The following is a 22,045-nucleotide window of genomic DNA, read 5'->3' on the forward strand; positions in this document are numbered from 1 at the left end:
TAATATTATCCATTGTCTTCTCATTATCGGCTTCTCAATGGTAATTATCTCCTAATTTCAATTGTTATATATAAAATATCCAACCTTTGAAGATCCCGAATTAAAAATTATTTGAAGCAGACAGAAAAAAGACTATTTACTATAATTAAGATAAAATTAAACTTAAACTCGACTGATGAATTACTCAAGAACTTCAGTGGAGTCTAAAACACATTGGAATATGTGTCAACGTTTATTTGATATTTATCTTGATATTCTATATTAAACTCATCGCATCTATGATATAGTGTCCAATACCAATCTTTTTAATAAATGATGAAATATCTCATATAAAAAATTCAACAATAACTTATAAAAAAATATTCACTTTGAAACAAAATTTAAGTTAAAACTAGTCAAATAAAAAATATGTTAAGAGATAGTTTTTGTGGTCCAAAACTTGAAGTTCTTGTCTAGCAAGGTCTAATCATACAACATATATGCTTTCATTTGTGTTGGTTAATGTGTAGTAACCATTGGATTTGCATTCCTAGAGTTAACCTTGATTATAATTCTTGAGTAACAGTTGAAAATATTTTATTCATAAAAAACTTATGCATGCCAAACTCAAAAGAAAAAGTGACAATTTCTTGTGGATTCTCAACTCAAGAGAAGACAAAATCACATTTGCAATGATAGAGGAAGATCCTTTGGCCAATTTTGACGCATGATGACTAAGACAAATAAGTGATGGGATAACTAATGGAAACCTAGGCTAAGATAAAATAACCCACATATCCCCATGGTCGATCTGCACCTTCAAAATCCGGAGAAAACAATGATGGTGCAAACCCTTACAACTGATTCCTCAATCAAAGGCAGGAGTACTGTTACAACCACGAAGGTAAAAACAAAGTTACAAATACAAATAACTGGCCACATGAGCTGCCAAAGTATTTCACTAACCTATTCCAAAAAAACCGATGGTGATGTAAAAATACACTCAGAACACAAGAGTAATAATATGAATCACCAAAGGGTGAAGAGTGGACCTTCCAGTCTTGGTGGCATTTGATAGAGGGGTGGATGACCTATTCTTTGACAAGTCAGATGCAGATCTGGCAGGCAATGTGCACAAGAAGTAGCAAACATCGTTGCTGGGATACTATGTGACTATGCACGAGGGCACAACTCAAGAAGAATGTCCCCTTCATAGCAGCAGTGGCGGCAGAGAGGAGAGTCTAGGGAAATTTTAGAGAAAATACTCCATTCTGAATATTACCAAATGATCTATTACGGCATTTGCCTATTTATGGGGCCTCAGATAAGAGAAAAACAACTTCAAATCGTTCTTCTTAAAGAAAATTCAGTGCTAGGGTCGATCAGGGGTTGACCATGATGAATTTTCATAACCTGGGTCATCTCCTCTAGAGGTGGTGGCATCTCTTCATATCGTGGGCCTAGGGTGTTTTCCCTGGCAGACTGTACAGGCAGCAAACAAAGTAGGACTCAGGTCCCCATCAACCAAATGAACATTCCCCCCTCTTTCTGTCCTGGAAGTTACACCACTCTTTAATCCCCAAGCAAGACAGTGGTAGGTCATCCCTCTTGACCATGATTCAAAAAAAGGCAGGGGCTGAGGAGACGAATGCATAATTTCTCCCTGCAATTGGCACGAAGGAGTACCCCTGTTTTTTATGAATTAATGGGTGGATCGAGCCAGCAGATATTCGTGATGACCTCTTATACTCCCAACCCAAGTGGAGAAAGAGAATCAAGGCCAAAAGGGGCAATACAATAAAAAAAAGTTCCAGGGTGTGGGAACAAAACGAGAAATCTTGGGGGGTATATAGGGCCGACTTCTCTAATTGGGCTTCTTATTACTGTTAGGCCCAAACACGTAGCGAAGGAGCGACTCCTTGATGGGCAGCAGCTCGGGGAACTCTTTCTTGAGCTTGGACGCGTCCATCTCGTTGTTGCTGCGCGCGGCGACGATGACCTTGGCCTGCTCCTCGAGCGTGAAGTTGGTCCACGTGAACCCCGGGTCGATGTGGGCTCGGTACATCTCCAGAATCTCGTTGTGGCTGACCACGCCCGGGTTGGTGAAGTTCCAGATCCCCGTCAGATTCCTCTTCGCCATCTCCACCGAAATGGGCAGCAGCTCGTCCAGCACCGTCATGCTGTTCGGTATGTTCACCACCTTGCTGTACCGCGCGATCTTCGTGATGAAGTTCCTCGGGTTCGTCAGGTCCGACGATATCGGCATGCGCACCCGCAGCGTGCACACGTTCTCGTACTCCTTGAGCAGCTCCTCCACCTGAGAAGAAAAAGAAAAACCCCCCGCGTCGTCTCAGCCCCGTAGGCCGTAGCCAAGCGAGGCCGGAGAAGAGTTTCGGTCAATACCATGGCCTTGGTCTTGGAGTAGAAGGAGCCGGCGAAGTTGGGGGTGTCTTCTTCCTTGAAGCCCTTCCCGGAGCCGAGCGGGTGCGCGGCGTCGTACTCGAAGATGCAGCCGGTGGCGAAGTTGACCATGAGCAGGCCTTGGGTGCGGCAAACGTCGGCCAGGGTCAGCGTGCCGGCCACGTTGGCGCGGATGGTCTCGGGCCGGTGGGTCTCGCACCAGTCCACGTTGGGCCGGCCGGTGACCCCGGCGGCGTTGAAGACGTGGGTGGGCCGGACCGCGTGGATGTCGGTCAGGAGCGAGGCGCGGTCCTCGAGCCGGCCCTGCCCGTACTCGAAGGGGATCCCCTGCTTCCCGCAGATGTCGCCCAGCAGCCCTCCGATCCACCCCGTGCGGCCGTAGATCAAGAACTTGAGCCCCGGCTGACCGCGGGAGTAGCTGTTGGCCCTGATCGTGGGAACCACCATCTTGCTCTGCACCGCCGCGGCGGTGAAGGCGAGACCGGCGCCCTTCTGGTCGGCCTCGGCGAGGCCCGGCATCATCAGCATCCTCGGGTGCGGGAGAAGCGCTCCGGAGACGTCCCCCCACCAGTCCGGGTTATTGGTGTACCAGTCCATGGTCAGCCTGAGGCCTTCTTCCCAGGGCGTCCGCTCCGCCCAGCCCAGATACTTCAGCTTCTGGTCGTCCAAGAAGTACCGTTGATCGTTGAACGGACGGTTCTCCACGAACTTGATCACGGACTCGGGGTCCCGGTCGAAGAGCTTGCAGATGTCCTTGGCCACGTCGATCACCCTCCGCTCCTTCTTCGTCCCGATGTTGTACACGTGGCCGACTTCTCCCCGGTGGAGGACGACCTCGAAGGCCTCGGCCACGTCCTCGCAGTAGAGATAGCTCCGGACGTTGCAGCCGTCGCCGTGGATGGGCAGCGGGCTGCCCCTCATGGCCAAGAGAATGAACTTGGGAATCAGCTTCTCCGGGAATTGATTCGGGCCGTATACATTGTTCCCGCGGGTGGTTATAACGGGCAGCCCGTAGGACCTCCCGTAGGCCATGACCAGCATCTCCGCCCCGGCCTTGGTCGCTGAATAAGGGTTGGTGGGGAGCAGCTGCGAGGCCTCGTGGTTGCCCACGATCGCGTCCTCGTCCGTCTCCCCGTAGACCTCGTCCGTGCTGACGTGGATGAATCGCTTGATCTGGCCCGTGACTTTGCATGCTTCTAGAAGAACGTGGGTGCCGTAGATGTTGTTCTTGGTGAACTCGAAGGAGTTGCCGAAGGAGTTGTCCACGTGGGTCTGCGCCGCGAAGTGCATGATGGTGTCGATGGACTCGGTGATGAGGAGGTAGTTGACCAGGTCAGCGCTGGCGATGTCTCCCTTGACGAACTTGAAGTTTGGGGAGGCGCGAGAGGGCTCAAGGTTCTTGAGATTTGAGCAGTAGTCGAGCTTGTCCAAGACCACGATCTTGTAATCTGGGTACTTGCGCACCAGGCGATTGGCCACGTGAGATGCAATAAACCCCGCCGCGCCGGTGATTAGTATGTTCTTTGGGGTATACGCCATCTTAACCTGATCAAACAAAATTAAAAACATGTTTTTCCTATTAAAGCTAGCTGGTAAAGGAAAATATTGGAGGGGGCTCTGGCGCAGAGATATAGAAAATCCGGAAATTTCGTTCCCAAGGAAAAGTTTTAATTGTCTATCACTCCCCATAGCCCAATTCAGAGATAGATGATGATCCGATGCCTTTTCAAGTAGTCGAACGACATACATCGCAAAATTAAGATCAGAAAACTAAGATGATGACAATAACTGATTAAATAGAATGGTTATTTGAGATTAATGCGACTAATAACACGTAAAAAAGAATGAAGAAAGGAATTAACGGGCGACAGCTTAATCGAAGGAAATGTCCAATAAATTTAAATGCATTTCCAGGAACATATGTTACGGAAATTGGAGGGGATAACAGCAGGGAACATGGGCCAGATTCAGATCTTCGAAATGATCCGGAAAAGAAAAAATATATATCAAAACGCCGAACGCCTACATCAGATTAAAGGCATCCGGTAATCCCCGAAAATAATCGCCCAAAGTAAAAGCATCCAGCTAACTGCAAACGCCAAAACAAAGAGAGGCATAGATGGATCAACACAAGCCAAATCGGCGGGTAACCAGAACGGCAGAGCAATCTCACGGTTACTACAGCAGATCTCGAAAAATGAAACGCCTAACCCAGCCGACAATCAAAATCAAACATGACCTGGTTCCGCAAAATGCCGTGATCTGTTAAGACCGTAAGCCGAAGGATAATTGCGGACGGGGGCTTATTTCCACATTTCAAAGATGATCGGCGACACACCATCCAGATCATTTTGAAGACAAATAAGATAGATCCGCATTCAGATCTGGCCGCAACGGCAAAAGACAACGGGAAAAACATAATCAAAGACAAACAAGCAGGCAAAAACAAAAGAATGGCAGAAAATGCGATTGTAGTACCCCAACTTCGGTAGGATCCGTTGGAATTACTCAAGCGTAGCTCCCCTCGCCGAAAATCGACAAAGCCGGGGCGTAGTTCGGCGCCAAGGCGCGGGCGATCTTGCTCGAACACTGCGTGAGAACAGAGGAAAGGGGGGGGGGTCCTAACGTATTTATGTACTGCCACGAAAGTTCCCCTCGGAATGAAGGGTCCCGCTTATCGTCATCGTCCTATATTTATTAATACAAATAACTAAACGAAAAAATACTTTTTCCGATTAAAAAATATGGGGATGCCCGTCAAACACTGATGGGGTAAGAGCCACGCATGTGGGCCCCCCTCCGTTCTCTGACCACGTCAAGAAAAATCGTCGGCCACGCCATTGGAAGGAGTACATTTATAATTTTCGGAGTTTTAATAGTATTTTCAAGAAAATCTCAGATCCAAACTGCCGGGGCGCCATAAACAGCGGTGCCTCGTTTATGCCGGTTTTTTCTGCATTTATTTTTCTCGGTTTGTTCATTTTGCTGTATTTTGGATTTGTTGTTGTAGAAATGGTCGGTGGGAGGACGGTGGCGGCAGACCGACAAAATCTCGAACCGTCCGATCCGCGTCTATCGCTGAACCAGTAGATTTTTACTTAATGGGCTAATGGACCACATGAGAAAGAAAGAGAAACATAAAGGGAAAAAAATCAGTCTCTTACTTTGAAACTAAGCTTCGGGGACGGATGAAGACTGAAGATCCGTCATCCAATATAAGACGGGTGATGACTGATGACAAAAATTACGGACGGGATGAGGACGGTTAGGACGGAAAAGTGGGGAAAAATATTTTTTTTAATTAAGTTGGATTAATAATGTTTTAATAGAAATATATATAATATATTGTAGTTAATATATTTGAAATTAAGAGTTATATTATCTTTGATTAATACGATGGCAACCAGTGTCAATGCGATGATGATGATGACGGATTTCGACGGAAGCATCATCCACCACTAACGACCTCTACATAAACGTCATCGCGGAGGATGACAGCTGTTGTTAACGATGATTATGACTACTATATATGGCGAATATTGTCGTTGATGAGGACGATGACTCGGGATGATGAGAAAAATGTCAGTCGTTGATGAGGACAACTGTTGTTGACGAGGAGGACAACTATCACCGTAGATGACAATTGCTTTCAGCGACGGTTGTCATGGACGAGGATGATGACGCTTGTTGGCAATGACTATGACTGTTGTTGATTATGATGGGAATTTATGTGGATGATGGAATATGATGGATTTGATGTTCATAGGAAAATGCATCGATGGAAGCCTTCCCAACAAGAACGACATATGTTGTCAACAAAGACATCAATTGTCATTGGTGAGGACAACTACTATCATGGGCGTTGGATTTTTGTACATAATGGCAATGACAGCTTTCGTTAAAACAATGATGTCGGCTAAGACTAGGGGTCAGCAGAAGTTTAATATTTGTAAATGTTTGGTGCGTCATATGAGCGTAAATAAAGCAATTACACACAAACTCTACTCGCCAACGCCCACAATGCAAAGTAAAGAGATACAATGGAGGGTCAGTGAGAGTCCACAATGGAGAGGTAGGAATCCATCCAACGCTTCTGCTGGTGTACAAGACATGCAAGAGGATTTTTAACGTAGTCTATGACTCTTTGAGGTCCAGTGCCCATCATCCGTTTCTTCATCCGTCCGTCATCTGATAGTCATGAGTTATTATAGTTCTGGATTGTCCCTGACGTAGATGATGGACGGGACGGGACAAATTTTGTCCCATCCAACGTCCGGAGTCAGTTCAGGGACGATGGACGGGAAAGTTGTTTTGTCCTACGATTCAAAACCGTCACATCCAATCATCCCAGAACGATTTTTTATCTGTCGGGGAAAGAAACCGTCCCCTCCCTCGTCCCGGACAAAAAAGATAAGTTATATTTTACTAATTTAATAAATTTTCTTTTGAAACAACAAGGGCCCATCTGATGTAATACGGAACGACCGGGATTGACGGCTCGTATTATGTCACAGCGATGCGCGATGCGAGACAATTAAGTGGATGAATGCAAGTCAAGTTTCCTCTTAGAGCGACGAGTACGGGCCGATGGAGGGGCGACGATTCAATAGTTCCCAGAGGGACGACTAGGTCCGAGTCGACTCCAAATGACCCGCGATAACTATACGATCTAGCACGACGAGAGAGGCGTGTGATGGCCCGGTGGAGTTCACCTTCGATGACTACGGTCTGTTCGTCTATCTCAAGGAGGTCCTAACACTCGACAAAGGGTGGCTAACCTATTCAGATAATAAGCTAAGCGGCAGGGACGATAGGGTATGACAGCACTGAAGAAAGTAACCGTACTGTAAAATTCAGGGGAGAAAGAGTTAAGGAGAGGGGTACCCGGGCTAAGCGCTTCCGTCGACGTAGGGCAATCAAGAGGAGTTCCTCGGCAGATCCAAGTGCAGACCAGCGTTGCGTTGAGAAGACTATAGCACAACCCGGTCACAAGTAGGCGTCAAAGATCGCGTGGTCGAGCAAACGTGGCCGGCGGAAGACAACCAAGAGGCGTGCAATATAGTGCGCACACTGGGGCCACAGTACTCAAACGGCGGCAGTTGTCTAGCAACAATCGGCCTGGTAGCCATCCGCGAATCTAGCCGCGAGGGGGGGGGGGGTCGGCACCCGGGTCTGCTGATCGGTCAAACCCGTCGCAGGCGGCAACGATAAACGGTCCGAGCCGGCGGAGTCGCACAAGCAGGTCGCCGTTGCGTCCAGAGGCTGAGGATCGTCGGTCGGGGGAGGGGAATCCTCGACCAAGGGATGGGCGATAGTCGCACATAGACCCGAGCGGTCTTAGAAAGGTGTGGGGGGCGATCGTCGTCGCACTTCACGAGCAACCACCCGGCGACGAGAGATGGAACTGCGACGGCGACCCCCTGGCTGAGAAGACTGGTGGCAGCCGGTGTCCGCCAAAGATCAACCCGTCCCCTTGTAAATTAGCAAGATTTTCAACCAGCCGATGTCCGACGAAGATCACCCGCGGTGAATTAAGAGGCCGGCGGAGAAAGAACCAACAGCAGAGGAGCCTGTGGGGGAGCGGAAGAGGGCAGCGAGCGGAAGACCTCGGGCAGGCGCAAGTTTGATCGTCCGACAGGCAGCGGCAGAGGACTCCTCGGGTCTCGAAGGGCGAGGAAAAGAACAGGTCGGCGAGAGGTTTCCGAGGGAGAAAAAGCCAGCTAAGCTGGATTTCTGATGGTACCCGAGCACGGGAATCTAACCGGAGGTGGCTAGGGCAGGCCGTCGACCTCAAGAACCCCACGATGATGGCCAAGTCTGGTGGTGGATGAGCTCGGGGTTCCAAAGATCACACGGGAAGCTGAGCAGACTACTGGCTCAGGTCAGAGGTGGAAGAAGGACCCTTGCTATTTTTTAACTCAAAGAAGAGCGTGAAGAAAACATAGGAAAATTTCAGTTTTTCAAAAGACGCCCTTTGCTCTTGGGGCATGCCTTCCCTTTATATAGGGGGGGGGAACGGTGCCAAGAGCCAAAGGACGAGGAGGGGTCCGTCACATGACGTGGCCCTCCTCGTTACACATAACGACGAGACCAAACGAAAAAGAAACCGGGACGAGGCCTAACACCTGGCCGGGTCCGAATATTTATCACGAACAACAAAATCAGAAAATAATAAAAGACTTATGACGAGTATTTAAAGTCGGGATCGCGGGCGTCGGCGCGAGCGGCTCGGAGAGGTCGAGCGCGTCCCGTGGCGGTGTCGTCGCGATGGTCCTCCCGGGACGGGACAAATTTTGTCCCATCCAACATCCGGAGTCAGTTCAGGGACGATGGACGGGACAGTTGTTTTGTCCTACGATTCAAAACCGTCACATCCAATCATCCCAGAACGATTTTTTATCTGTCGGGGAAAGAAACCGTCCCCTCCCTCGTCCCGGACAAAAAAGATAAGTTATATTTTACTAATTTAATAAATTTTCTTTTGAAATAACAAGGGCCCATCGGCCCGCCCTAGTTGTTTCTTCATTTTTGAAGGAAAAACAAGGCCGACCACGGTGACGGCAGCTGCAGCCACCCTCCTCCACCCCCTCCGGTGCAACCAGCTTACCACAGGAGGCCGTCGGTGGCATTTGTTTCCCAGACGTCCTCCGCGCCTGTCCTCATTGTCAGAGATCGCTTACCCAATGGACGCCTCAAAGACGGTCGAGGTATGTGCATTCCTCGTTCAATCTCTCATTCTATTGATTTCTATCTTTCGCAATCTCTCAATTTTTTCCCTCTCCATCGCTCAGTCTCCTTCTCTATATCTCTCAATTGCTCAATCTATGTCTCTTGCTTTCTTTATTTCTCAATCTCTCAATCTCTCAATCTTTCCTTATCACACTCTCAATTTATTCCAATCTCTATTTCTCTCGCTTGTTATCTCTCTGAGTTTTCTTATTCTTCCCTTCTCTCACTCTCCATCTCTCTCAACCTCTCTTTCTCTTGACTTCTATATTTCTCAATCTCTCTTTCTCTTGATCTATATCTTTCTCTATCTCTCAATCTTTTATTATCTCACTCTCACTTGATTCCAAACTCCCATTCTCTTGCTTGTTTTCTCTCCAAATTTTATCAGAAGCTCCTGAACTCACTCCCCATATGTCCCCGTCTTCCAATCTTCAGTTCTCTTAATTTCTATCCCACTTAATTTTCTTAATCTTTCTTTATCCCAATCTCCACCTATCTCGATATCTTAATCTCTCATTCCCTTTCTTTCTACGTCCCTGAATTTCCTCAATATCTCATTATCTTGCTTGCTACCTCTCTGAATTTCTCAATATTTCATGTTCTCACTGAATTTATCTATACCACTTAATATCTTATTATCTTGCTTGCTACCTCTCTGAATTTCTCAATATTTCATGTTCTCTCTGAATTTCTCTATCCCACCTAATTTTCTTAATGTTTCTTATCCCACTCTCCACCTCTCTCAATAGCTTAATCTTTCATTCCCTTTCTTTCTACGTCCCTGAATTTCCTCAATATGTCCTTCTCTCACTCTCCATCCCCTCTCAATACCTCAATCTCTAAAACCGAGAGAGATGACAAGACCATTTCAACACTGCCATTCTACACCACAGTGAAGATGATTTTGAGCGAGCTAGATGGACGGCTGAGTAAACTCTACATCATTATTATGTCTCAGATTCTGACTGAACACTGCCTATTTTCTCGTTCACCTTTGATGTGATGGATGAATGACATGTCTAGCGCTACTGTGAAAAACAATTTTTAAATCTGCATCTGTGTGCTTTCCTTTTAAGTTGTATGGACATTTCAAACGGTCGACGAAACAAATATCTGCAACTTTCCATTACAACATATTTGGCCATTTCAATTTTAGATGGAGACAAAAGTAGATAAGTATATGTTAATTTATGCATGTCATGTGATTTATTTAATCATGGAATACCCCTATTTGTAAAGTTGAAATGGCTTCTTCAAACACTATTTCTAAAATTGTTAAAACTGGGGATTAAATAATGAAATTTCTACATTTATCTGGAATTTAATCTCATTTTTTGGGTATTTAACTAAAGGATAAATGGGATACAAAGATCTTTTTTACCCTAATTACCTGTTAAATTATTCATTTCATGAAATTAATTTAAACACGAAAATACTATAATAAGATGATAAGGGCAGGTATAAAAGTAAATTGTACTTTTAAATAATGAGGGATTAAATATTGACATTTCCATGTTCTCTCGGAAATCCATAGAATTCTTTGGCAATTTAATCAAGGAATTAGTTAATTCAATTATCTGTTTTTCCCTAATTATCTCTTAAAATCTTCGTTTTACGCAATCAATCTGAGCTTCAAATTACTATAGTTATATGATAATGGCATGTCTACAAAACATATTTTAGTATTCTTTAATGTGGGGATTGATTAGTAAGTTTTGTACATTGAAGTACAGATCTATTGAATTTTTCGGAATTTAATTTGACGAAGATTTGATCATTAAATCACAAAAGGACACAATTGCAATAAAAATAATAGTATAATGCTGGGGATTAAATAATGAAATTTCTACATTTCTCTAGATTTTTATTGTATTTTTTGGGAATTTAATCAAAGGATAAAAGGGGATATGAAAATCTTATATACCCTAATTATCTGTTAAAGTATTCATTTCACACAATTGATTTAAGCATGAAAATACTATAATAAGATGATAATGGCATGTATAAAAATAATTTATATTCCTAATTAATGAGGGATTAAATATTGACTTTTCCATGTTTTTTTGGAAATCCATAGATTTTTTGGCAATTTAGTTGAGGAATTCAATTATTTTTTCGTCCAGCATTCGTCCGTCCACCGTCCGAGACCTCCAGATGGACGGTTTTTTCTTCCCATGGGACGAAAACCATTCAGTCCGGTCGCCCGGGACGAATTTTCGTCCCGGAATTTGTACATACCCTTGGACGAAACGTTTTTTTCGTATTAGGACGAAAAAATCTTCCCGTCCGCGTCCCTGCGGCCTGCACTATAGTCACAAGGGGGGCGGAACGGACCGTTATCTATAAAGTCGTCGTCGATCGATGGGCCGGAACGGATCCGCAGACTACGTGAAGGATGAGTGCATGTCTGACTGAAAAGCTGTTCCGTCCCGTGCCGTCCTATTCCGTCGTCTATTTCCGTCCACAACCCTGTTCAACACTGACAAATAAATCACCCTCGGCAAGGTTTTTTCTCCCTCTTAGAGATCGAAAGACTAGACGGATCTTGATGTTCGCTTGGTTCTTGACGGAGTAGGCTTCCCCTCGTCTGCATCGGTGAGTCGACACCTTGCTTTAGTCTCGCACTCTTTGCCTGCCCTCTTTTGTTTCATCCGCTTCTCGGTGTGGAAATCATGTGCTGAAGCAGTATTTTCGGTTGCTTGCATCTTTGATGCTGAAATTCTCCCTCCGAAAAATTCTTTTTCAGGGTTTTTATCGGTGGCTGAACTGATCTTTTCTGTCTTCTGTTGTCAAAATTCTGGAATTTAACGATCGGATTTCACTCTTGAAACATGACATTGGAAAACTGGAAAGGGCGAAGGCATGCGGCTTCCTTCCGCATGCCAAGAGTTTGTCTTGCCGGTTATCCCCTCATACTTGTGGTTGCATTACTGGGTACACTCGCTCTGTTCTCCTTCAAGCATAAAGCAAGATCTGTCTATCATTCTGATACACAACGTCTGAAGTGGAATAGCTTCTGGTCTTCTGTACAGTTCCATCCTACAGTGGAGATTATAAATAAAACTGAAATTATATGGCAGATACCAGACTCAGCCAGGGCAGTGCTCTTCCTGGCTCACGGTTGTAATGGACGTGCTGCCAACTTCTGGGACAGGTCCCCTTCATGCCAGAACTGTGTTGGCTTGCCAGAGGAAAGACTGATTGCCCTTCAAGCACTTCATCAAAAGTACGCAATTTTGACCATCTCCAGCTCTGGGAGATGCTGGTCATTTGGAAAAGAGGAAAGAAGAGTTCAAAACATTATACAATGGTGGGTGGCAGAAAATAAACTGCAGGAGCTTCCTCTGCTGGCTCTTGGAGCTTCTTCTGGAGGGTATTTTGTTTCATCTCTGGCCAAGGACATGAAATTTAGTAGTATTGTGCTTATGATTTCTGAAGGGGTTTTTGATTCTATGTCTGTACTGAAGGAGTATCCTCCCACTCTCTTTGTTCACATGCCAAAGGACCGGGTCAGGAACTTGAGGATTAAGCTTAACATGGAGTCTCTTAGGAAGGTTGGTGTTGTTGTGGATGAAGTTGAGTGCGAGGATTTCCCCTTAACTCCAAAATTTTTATCTGACAGAGTCCCCTGTCTGGATGAGACAGTTTCTGTGAAATTGTTTGGGATCTTTCGTGAAAGAGGGTTTATTGATGAGAACAATTATTTGAAGAGAGATGGGCGTGCAATGAAGTGGAAGGAAGCTCTTAAAGATGTGGAACCTTCTGTGGAAGATCATGAGTGTGCAGACCACGTTCAAGAAGAGCTGAATCTTGCATATGGCTATCACGAGATGACCAGCCTGAAAATGGAAAACATCATCCACTGGTTCGAGTCTTACTTTAGAAGATAGAAATATTTAAATCCTAGAATATCTGACTCTGTCATTCTTGTTGCATAGTCCACTTATGAGGTGCATTGTACAAATATGTTGTTGAATTCGATTCCAAGATACATCATTAGAATACTCAAATTATGACTTCCATTAAAGATATCGTCGATAGTGTCTGCCCATATGGTATCCATCGGATCTCCGCTAACGGACAACACATATCTAATATCCAGATGAATCGAGATTGTTTCAGTTACCAGCTGTGGAACAGATATCGAATGTCTGCCAGATATTGGATATCCAATAAATGGATATTGTAGAGTTTGGAATGTTGTGGATGCCAGTACCAGATATCAGATAGGTAAGTAGATATCAACGGTGTACTTTTCTAAAGATGTATTGTCCCATATGGAAAAAAAGATAACACTATAAATCCTTTCAAATGAAGTCAGATAAAACAACTGGCTCATGGAATATCTTGGTCCAAGATGTTGACTAACTTTCCTGAGTCGGATGAATTTTGGTCTTAGAACCGTATAAAACCCCATTCCAAATTTGACATTACTCTTATTTCAACCAGTTAAACTTGATTGAATACTCTTAAATTAATTTAAATATATTTAATATTATTCAAACAGAGAAGAAATGTAAGTCCAATAGCATAATAATATATCTATATGTTTCGAAGTAAAATGATAAATTATGTAAATTTGATTTAGATTTATAATTTTAAATTATTTAAAAAAGCCGCAATCCTACACCAATATCTAATATCATCATCCAAACCCTCAGACAAAGATGGATGCTGATATCTAATAACATTACCGGATATTGGTACTGTGGCAACCGATATCCAACATGGTCATCTGCGTTTGGATATTGGTATAGATGCATATCAGATTTCTGATATTCGGTACAGCATCTGGTCTAATGTCATTATCCAATACTGGGGTTGGGACTGGCGAACAATAACTGGTATCCCTAATGATATCCCATATATACTGATAAACCAGAAATAAGGGCTGAGTTATCCCATTTTAATCCCTTATTGTTGTCAATTTCAGCTTATGCAATAAAATTTTTAACTCCCTAACTTAAGATGTGTGATAACGAGTATAGTGGTTGTCCAAGGAAGGCTAGCAAGGCAATTCAATTATTGATCCAATTGAGTGATTTGGCCCTAATTAGGGTTAATTTAATCTTCATTTAAGATCAAATTACCCTAATTATATGAAGAATTTGGAAAGGAGGTAGGTAGAGGAGGTGGGAAAAATAGAAGAATTAATAATTCTGTAAATTGACTTCTTTGATCAAATAAAAAAACGATCAAAGGAGTCAAGTAGAGGGGTTAAGAAGAAATTTTAGTTTTGATTTGTTTTTGGGGGTACTGGGTATCGAAACTAGCTCACCACTATCTCATGAAGTTAAATCTGTTCTTGGCTAGAAATTAAACCTTTTTTTTTAGTTTTTTTGTTCTCAATATGCAATTGGAGCTGTTAGCTCCATTCGATTTTCACTCCTATTACTCCTAGTAAGGGCTTATATATGCCGCTCAAGACAAGCAATTAGAATTTCAGATTAAGACCAGGAAGAAAAATCAATAATTTCAATAAACATAATTCAAAATGCATTAGAATTCAAATACAATGAAGCCAAAATAACAAATTCAGAGTATCCAGGCTGTGTCTCCTCTCTGTCTTGCAGCTGTGAAAGAGCTTCCTCCAAAATGACCTCCTCAACTCGACTTTTGTTTTTAATACTTGGTTAATTTTTATCCATCAATGTAGGCTTGATCTTATCGATAGATAGAAAGAGGAGGTCAAGACTAGCAAGTCTATATCATATGAGCTCAATCTGACTTCAGGATAAAGAGTAATTAAAAAATGAATATTGACCAATTCTAGCTGTTGGATCCATATTTCATTTGTTTAATTAAATTTCAATTTACTAAATTTCAAATTTCAAGATTATTTTGTTCTAGCATTTTTAATTGGAGTTTTAATTGGATTATTTTTAATTGGATGTTTAATTGGCTGTTTTAAGGGTAAATTTGTAACCAAATTATCAAAAAAGTCCCTATTACTTTAGAAATTTCTTAAAAATAATATTTTCCTTATAATTATATCCTTTTCTATTTAAAAATTCTTTTCTTTCTCAAATAAATTCCCAGAACTTCAATAAAATGCTAGAAAAATCTATAAAATTCATCAATTCATCCCACAATAATTAAAATTAAATTTAGTTTATAAACCTGCCATTTCCATTTAAATAAAGTTATTCCAAGCTTAAATAAATTTCATAAAATTCATATATTAACAAAGAATTAGGATAAAATCAGAATTCACTTGGAATAGCAATTAACATGTAAATATATTATAACAACCCTATTTTAAACTATTTAAATGGATAAAATGTGATAATTACTTGAACTATTAAAAAAACTTTTAGGGTTTTATCATATACTTCAGAGGAAAATATTTCAACTATTAGACTAAGTACCGCAAGATGGTTCATATACCTTCCTTTTACAAATCTTGTGTTATTTTCTTCTCTTTAAGCCATCTCTATGTCCTATCCTATGTTCATGCATTTTTACTCCTCATTGTCAAAGTCACAAGGTTAAGATGTGTATAAATCAAGGTTACGCAAAAACAATCCACAGACTCTAGAGAACCTGAATAGTTGAGTATAGATCCCCCGAATTGCCCCTAACTTATTAATTTTCTTTTCTCAAAGATTTTCTAGTGTTCTCTTTTTTTCTGTATAAATTATTCAATCTTTCATCAAATGAAATTATTTGAGATGCTATGTATTTATAATTTTTTTAAATAATATTAATATGCAATAAAAATAAAAAGGGATAGAAAAAAGCTTATTTAGATGATCTTTAGGACAACATCATGGACATCTCAAATTCTAAGTGCGAAATGTTGTTCCCCTTGTAACTTTCTGTAACTTTCACCAAAGAAAACAGTTATAAATCCTATTTGACTGGGATGATGTTACAATAAAATATGGTATTGTAAAAAATCTCAAAACCAGACTGTCAATTTCTTCTAAAAGTGATATATTTTGGTTAATATTTTTTTATAATTATTTTAATAATAGAGTTTGAAGATGTAACCTGAATTAGGGTTAAATATTTTTAGAGGCATTAAAAGTGAAAATGGAAAATACGTAAGTTTTAAACGTATAAAAAGTCAAAATGTATTTAATATAAGAGATGACAACAACAAACCATGAACTGAAATAAGTAGAACTTTGCATTCTTTTCATAGAAGTTCAAATCAATAATTTCAATGCTTCCATGAATTTAATTTCTAAAAAATCATGATAGATATCTGAAATCATCTTGTTCAAAATATGGAAAATTTTGGAAATTATTCATTTGTATTTAAGCACTATAAAATAATTCATTAGTTTGGATATAAGTCCTCATTGGTCATCGCCTTTCATATAAGTGTTTGATCAAAATAAATATTTGACCAATTAGACTAAACTTGGTAATTAAAGTGTTGTAAAATGATCTGGTCCATTAATCGGATGATCAAACTTTAGATTTTTTCATATAGATAAAGATAGTCAGTCATGGATGTGTGAGTTACATAATTTGAACCATCTAAAGTTGGTTTTCTTCAAATACCTGCTTTCAAATATAAATAAATGTAAATGATGTGATGTCAAAACCATTGGTTGAGGTTTCACTTGGCATAATCAACTTTGAAAATTAACCTAGCTACATAGAAAATTTCAATATTTCTTTCATAAAATACTTGCACTTTAATTTCATCATTTTATCTCTAATAATTGTTTTACCTATGACCTCCCAGACTATGTATTAGTATAGTTAATGAATTAATTTAACATATAAATTTATTGGCTAAGTTAGCCAAGGACTTTGGTGCGTCGTCTTCTTTCTATATGTCCTCTCTCATTATGAGGGAACACGATTTCATTCTTGACCATACAATCACATTTTATATTTTTCTGAATTTATGATGCAAAATTTTGGAATCTCGGTATCATGAATCCATATACATTAATTCATTGAAGGCTTTCCCTAAATAACACCTACTTCCTCTATAATACAAATACATAAAAATCAACAATCTCATTTTACAGGCATGAGTAGATAGTGATATCTGAAATTAAATTAAATTCATATGAATGGGGTCTCGTGGGATATGTGTTTAAACTTAAATAATCGCCATAGTATGATCTCATCATAATTCACATATCATTGCACATATCTCTTGACTTCAATACAAAATCACACTTCAAAAGATACTTAATATAACTTTTTATTCATTAATTCAAACAAAAAATTGATGATCATTTTTCAGTAAATGAATAATTTGAATGAAGGGTATCATTCTCGCTGCTTGAATTATTGCTAGTTTTTTTTCAAGTGACAATGAAATAAACGTATAATAGCCCTTCATTCTAGTGATTCATGTGAAAAATCTATCTTGATTGGTTAAATGGCCTATGATGGAATATTTCTTCCATATCATTCGTATTGTCAAGGTTACATACTGTGCCTATTCATTAATCTAAACAGGTATCTAGGCAATCTAAATATTTTTATGAGAAATTTACTCAGTAAAACATTTTGACTCAACTAGATAGTAATATCCAAGGAGTGGGCCTCCCTACAGTAAAGAGTCGACAAAATATAACTAAAAGGACACGAGGATGGGGCCCGTACACGAGGAATGGGCCATCATACAATCACAAATGGATACGACACGTAACAAGACGGCACAAATGCAGCTTCTCAAACCTGGTAACGAAAATGTGGGTTCTTCACATCGGCTCGGGCTCCACGAAGTGGCTAGTGATGAATCTTGACGCGCTCGACTGGATGGTTCTCCATCATCCTCTTGGGGTGGTAACGAGTTAGAGCCAATGATATCTTCAAGGGATTGGATGAGCTCTGATCACCGCCGAAGGGGTTTTGCCTCTAAAATCCATGTGTCCTTGGAAGACGGTCGAGCCTGCCAATGCACAAGGAACTTGCGGTCCATCCGCTCCCCTACAAGATTAATTATCTCCTCCAGTACAGACTCGACATGCTCATGCTGCACTGGGGACAAGACAGGAGGGGGTGTCTCTCACTCACATCACTACTAAGGCTTGAGGGCCTATGAGGCTTCGTGATGGGTTGCATAGGATGATGGTACAGGACCAGATCGCTAACGCTGAGGGTGGGACAGATCCCCCCATCTGGTGGGATACCCACAACATAGGTGTTCTTGCCAATCACATGGACTAGCGGGAAAGGCCCGACACTATGAGCATGAAGCTTCGTAGCAACCCCAAGAGAGTATCTCTCTCGCCTCGACCTGACCATGACAAGATCTCCCTCAGTGTAGCTAATTGACCTACGACACACATCAGTGGCGACCTTGTATTTCACGTTTTGCATGATGATGCGAGTATGAATGTCATGATGCATGTCCCTAATATGTTGTGCGAATGCACTGCCATCCATAGAGGCTCTAGAATGCGGTTCTACTGGAATGAGGTCTAAAAGCCTACGAGGTACGTGGCCATATACAATCTAAAATGGCATGCGACCAGTGGTACGGTCCATGAAGGAGTTGAAAGCAAACTCGACGCAGGGAATAACACGGTCCCAAGTGGTGAGGTTATCCCTCACGATGGAATGGAGTAAGTTTCCTAAACTATGGTTGACGACCTCCGTCTGAAGGTGATAGACTACAGAAAACTTGGGCTTCATCCCCATTAGGACCCATAGGGTCTTTCTGAAATAACTGGAGAATTGTGCATCACAATCTAACACGATCAACTATCGTACACCATGCAAGCGGACGATCTCATTAAAAAAAGGTGCTCTACTTGCGATGCGTCCGCTATCTTCGAGCATGGTATAAATTGTGTCATCTTAGAAAATCTGTCGACTATGACTATCATGGAATCTTGTTGTCGGGCGGTCTTCAATAGATGGAGAACAAAATCGATGCTACCGTCGTCCCAATGATGTGTTGGTACAGGTAAGGGCATATGAAGCCCTGCATTCTGCATCATCATCTTGGCCTTGAGCAAGTCAAGCAACGGGGGACAATCTTCCTCACGTCCCTCTTCAATGACGAGCAGTAGAATTTGTACTCTAAGGATTGGATGATCTTGTTGACACCAAAATATCCTCTCAGACAACCCGCATGTGTCTCCCATATAAAGAAATCTTGTAGTGAGGTGTGAGGTATGTATAAACTCTTCCTGTGGAATAGATGGCCATCGGAGATGTAATAATCTTGATATTCGTACTTCGGACCGTCACGTATAGCACTAACAATCTTCTTGAAATTGGGATAGTCGGTGTAATCCTGTGGGTGTTGATCAAATCCCAAACTCGAGTCCTCATCTGACTGAGGACAACTGGCCTCTGGCTCAGAGCGTCAATGACAGCATTATCCTTCCCCTTATTGTGCTGGATGATGAACTTGTAGTTTTGTAGATAGGCAATCCAGCGGTGTGTTGGTCATTGACCTTCTTCTGGTTGTGCAGGTGCCACAAGGTACTATGATCTAAGAAAGAAACGAACTCCTTGGGTAGGAGATAGTGACGCCAATGGCGGAGAGACTAGATGAGGGTGTAGAACTCGCGATCATAATTGTCATATCAGGCATCATGTCATTAAGGTTCTTGCGAAAATATTCAAATGGGCGTCCGTCCTGGCTAAGGACACCACTAATTCCTACGCCTGAGGCATCATAGGTGACTTCAAACACCTCGTTGAAGTCATGCAATCATAGCACATGTGCCTCATTCATGCGACACTTGATTTCCTTGAAGGCTCTATCAATCGCCTTCGTTAACTCAAACTTGTTGAGTCTGATAAGATTATTGGTGGGAGCAGTAACGCCGCTAAATCCCAGTACAAACCTCCGGTAGAAAGTTGCCAAGCCCGTAAAGCTATTGATGCAGGATGACTAGGTGATTCAGGATGATAGGAGATGCGGGATGATTGGACTGACTGGGTAGTGTAGGCTAGCTTGACTAGGGTAGGATAAATCAGACCACAATTCACACGATCGAATTCGAAGATTTTAAATCCAGTGTAAATACTGGTGGTGTAACCCCTATCCTCAATCGAGGGCGTGAGTACTGTCTTTCAACTACCTTGGTTAAAACAAGTGAAAATTTCAATAAATCGAACAATCGATCACGAGAAGATTCAAAAACCAAATCAGCTAATCTGACGATAGTGGAAAAATAATCGAGGAACACTAGAGGAAGAACACCGACACCAAAGAGGATAGAATTTACCTCGGCACTAGAGCAGTGTGACGTGGCGATGCGGGTAATTCTTGACGTGGCGACAGTAAGCAGGGACGAGTGTGGAGTTGGCAGAGCAGGAAGAGGGTGGGTCGCGGTGGTCACTGTCGGAACAGGAATAGCTATGGAGTTGGTAGAGCAGGGGGATGGCGGTCCTGTGCACGGCGGGCGTGGACGAGCTGCGGTGCACACTACGAGCACAGGCGGCACGGGTGGGCGGCCTGTGCACGGTGGACGTGGGTGGGTGGCTCTACGCGCTACGGGTGCGGGCGGGTGGACCTGCGTGCTGAGGGCACGGGTGGGTGGCCTGTGTGCGGCGGGCGCAGGCTGGCAACATGCTTGCAGTGGGCGCAAGCAGACAGCTTGCGCGTTGTGGGCGTGGGTGGGCGGCCTGTGCGTTGCGGGTGCAGGCAGTGGCTCTATGTGCGCGGACAGGCGCGGGCAGGCAGCCTGCGCGCTACGTGCGCGGGCAGTGGTTCTGCGCGCGGAGGGCGCGAGTAGACGGCCTGCTTGTTGCGGGTAGCCTGCACACGACGGAGGCGGACAAGCAGCTTGGCGTGCGGAGGGTGCAGGCAGGAGAATGTATGCACGATGGGCGCGTGTAGATGACCGTGTGCACGGCGGCCGCAAGAGCCTAATGGTCTTCCCTTGACGGTGGCGGTGGTGACAAGAGACAGCGGCGGTGGCTCGGGAGGGACGACGGCTAGGGCAAACTTCCTTCTTAGAAGAAGAAACTTAAATTTTAAAAGAAAATTCAGCCCAGTCTTTCTTACAACATTGTTCTATTTATAGGCCTTAGAGGAAAGAGAAAATAAGATAACCGTAAATTTAAAAACCTAATATTAATCGACGTTGGCGGCGTGTCAACGTGTCATGTCAAAGGACAGTTCTAAAGTTGGCGTTGGTGACGTGTCATGATGCAGGACATCTCATGAGAAGGTGGAAGCATGCCCGGTATGGGTGCATTGTCGTGGTCTCCATCAGATACGTACGTCATGAACATCCTTGGGCTTGGGCCATGACGTGATGGCCTCGATCTTGGTTGGGTTGACGGAAACTCTGTGAGCTGGTATGATGAAACCAAGGAAGGAAATGTTGGCGATGATGAAACTACATTTCTTCGGGTGGGCGTAGAGCTTCTCCCATTACAGTGTGACACACACCTCTCGAAGGTGCTTTAGGTGGTCTGTGCAGGACCCACTAAAGATCAGTATATCGTTGCAATAAACGACTTCAAATCGAATAATGAATGAGCGTAAGACCTCTCATCAAACAATTGAACGTGCTCGGGGTATTGGAAAGCCCAAATGGGATGGCGTTCCACTTGAAAAGGCCATCCTTGATCTTGAAGGCTGTCTTCTACTCGTCCCCTGGTCGATGCAGACCTGGTGGTACCCACTACATAAGTCAATCTTCAAAAAGATGGTCACTTCGGCCGTCTAATCAAACAGATCCCGCACTCTAGGGATAGGAAATGGTACTTCACCGTTATCTTGTTGATGGCACGGGAGTCGCAACACAGGCACCACATTCCATCTTTCTTCTATGTGATTAGTGCGTATATGACATACGAATTGAGACTCTCTTGTATGAGGCCCTTGGCTAAGAGTTCCTTTACCTGGTAATATAACTCCTCATACTATACTGGGTCCATCTGGTAAAGTGCTAGATTCGTGAGTGATGCGTCAAGAACAAAGTCGATGGTGTGCTGGATGCTACGCATAGGTGGGAGCTTATCGAGGAGC

At 43.0% G+C, this 22,045-nt stretch overlaps 2 protein-coding genes and 1 long non-coding RNA gene across 5 annotated transcripts; 2 read left to right on the plus strand and 1 right to left on the minus strand.

Annotated features, from left to right (window-relative positions):
- Nucleotides 1-1,753: 1,753 nt before the first annotated feature.
- On the minus strand, nt 1,754-5,022 carry RHM1 (rhamnose biosynthesis 1). Of its 2 annotated transcripts, XM_078575132.1 has the most exons (4): nt 4,879-4,992; nt 4,640-4,784; nt 2,383-3,945; nt 1,754-2,296 (listed from the first exon to the last, which is right to left on the minus strand). In XM_078575132.1, exons 2-4 carry the CDS (start codon nt 4,748-4,750, stop codon nt 1,844-1,846), a joined length of 2,127 nt encoding a protein of 708 aa, XP_078431258.1. In that variant the 5' UTR covers nt 4,751-4,784; nt 4,879-4,992; the 3' UTR covers nt 1,754-1,843. The 2 variants fall into 2 exon arrangements, with proteins under 2 accessions (XP_078431258.1, XP_078431259.1); XM_078575133.1 differs by lacking the exon at nt 4,640-4,784 and having other exon boundaries at nt 4,879-5,022.
- A 3,911-nt stretch (nt 5,023-8,933) lies between these two features.
- Nucleotides 8,934-10,198, plus strand: LOC144703199 (uncharacterized). The gene is made up of 2 exons (XR_013581494.1): nt 8,934-9,107; nt 10,023-10,198. It is a non-coding gene; the product is annotated as an uncharacterized LOC144703199 (long non-coding RNA).
- Nucleotides 10,199-11,526: 1,328 nt separating this feature from the next.
- Nucleotides 11,527-13,093, plus strand: LOC144703456 (secretion-regulating guanine nucleotide exchange factor). Of its 2 annotated transcripts, XM_078575620.1 has the most exons (3): nt 11,527-11,724; nt 11,876-12,683; nt 12,752-12,889. In XM_078575620.1, exons 2-3 carry the CDS (start codon nt 11,961-11,963, stop codon nt 12,767-12,769), a joined length of 741 nt encoding a protein of 246 aa, XP_078431746.1. In that variant the 5' UTR covers nt 11,527-11,724; nt 11,876-11,960; the 3' UTR covers nt 12,770-12,889. The 2 variants fall into 2 exon arrangements, with proteins under 2 accessions (XP_078431746.1, XP_078431745.1); XM_078575619.1 differs by having other exon boundaries at nt 11,534-11,724; nt 11,876-13,093.
- The last annotated feature ends 8,952 nt before the right edge of the window (nt 13,094-22,045 follow it).

Source organism: Wolffia australiana, chromosome 5, assembly GCF_029677425.1.
Source record: "Wolffia australiana isolate 7733 chromosome 5, ASM2967742v1".
NCBI classification, from domain to species: Eukaryota; Viridiplantae; Streptophyta; class Magnoliopsida; order Alismatales; family Araceae; genus Wolffia; species Wolffia australiana.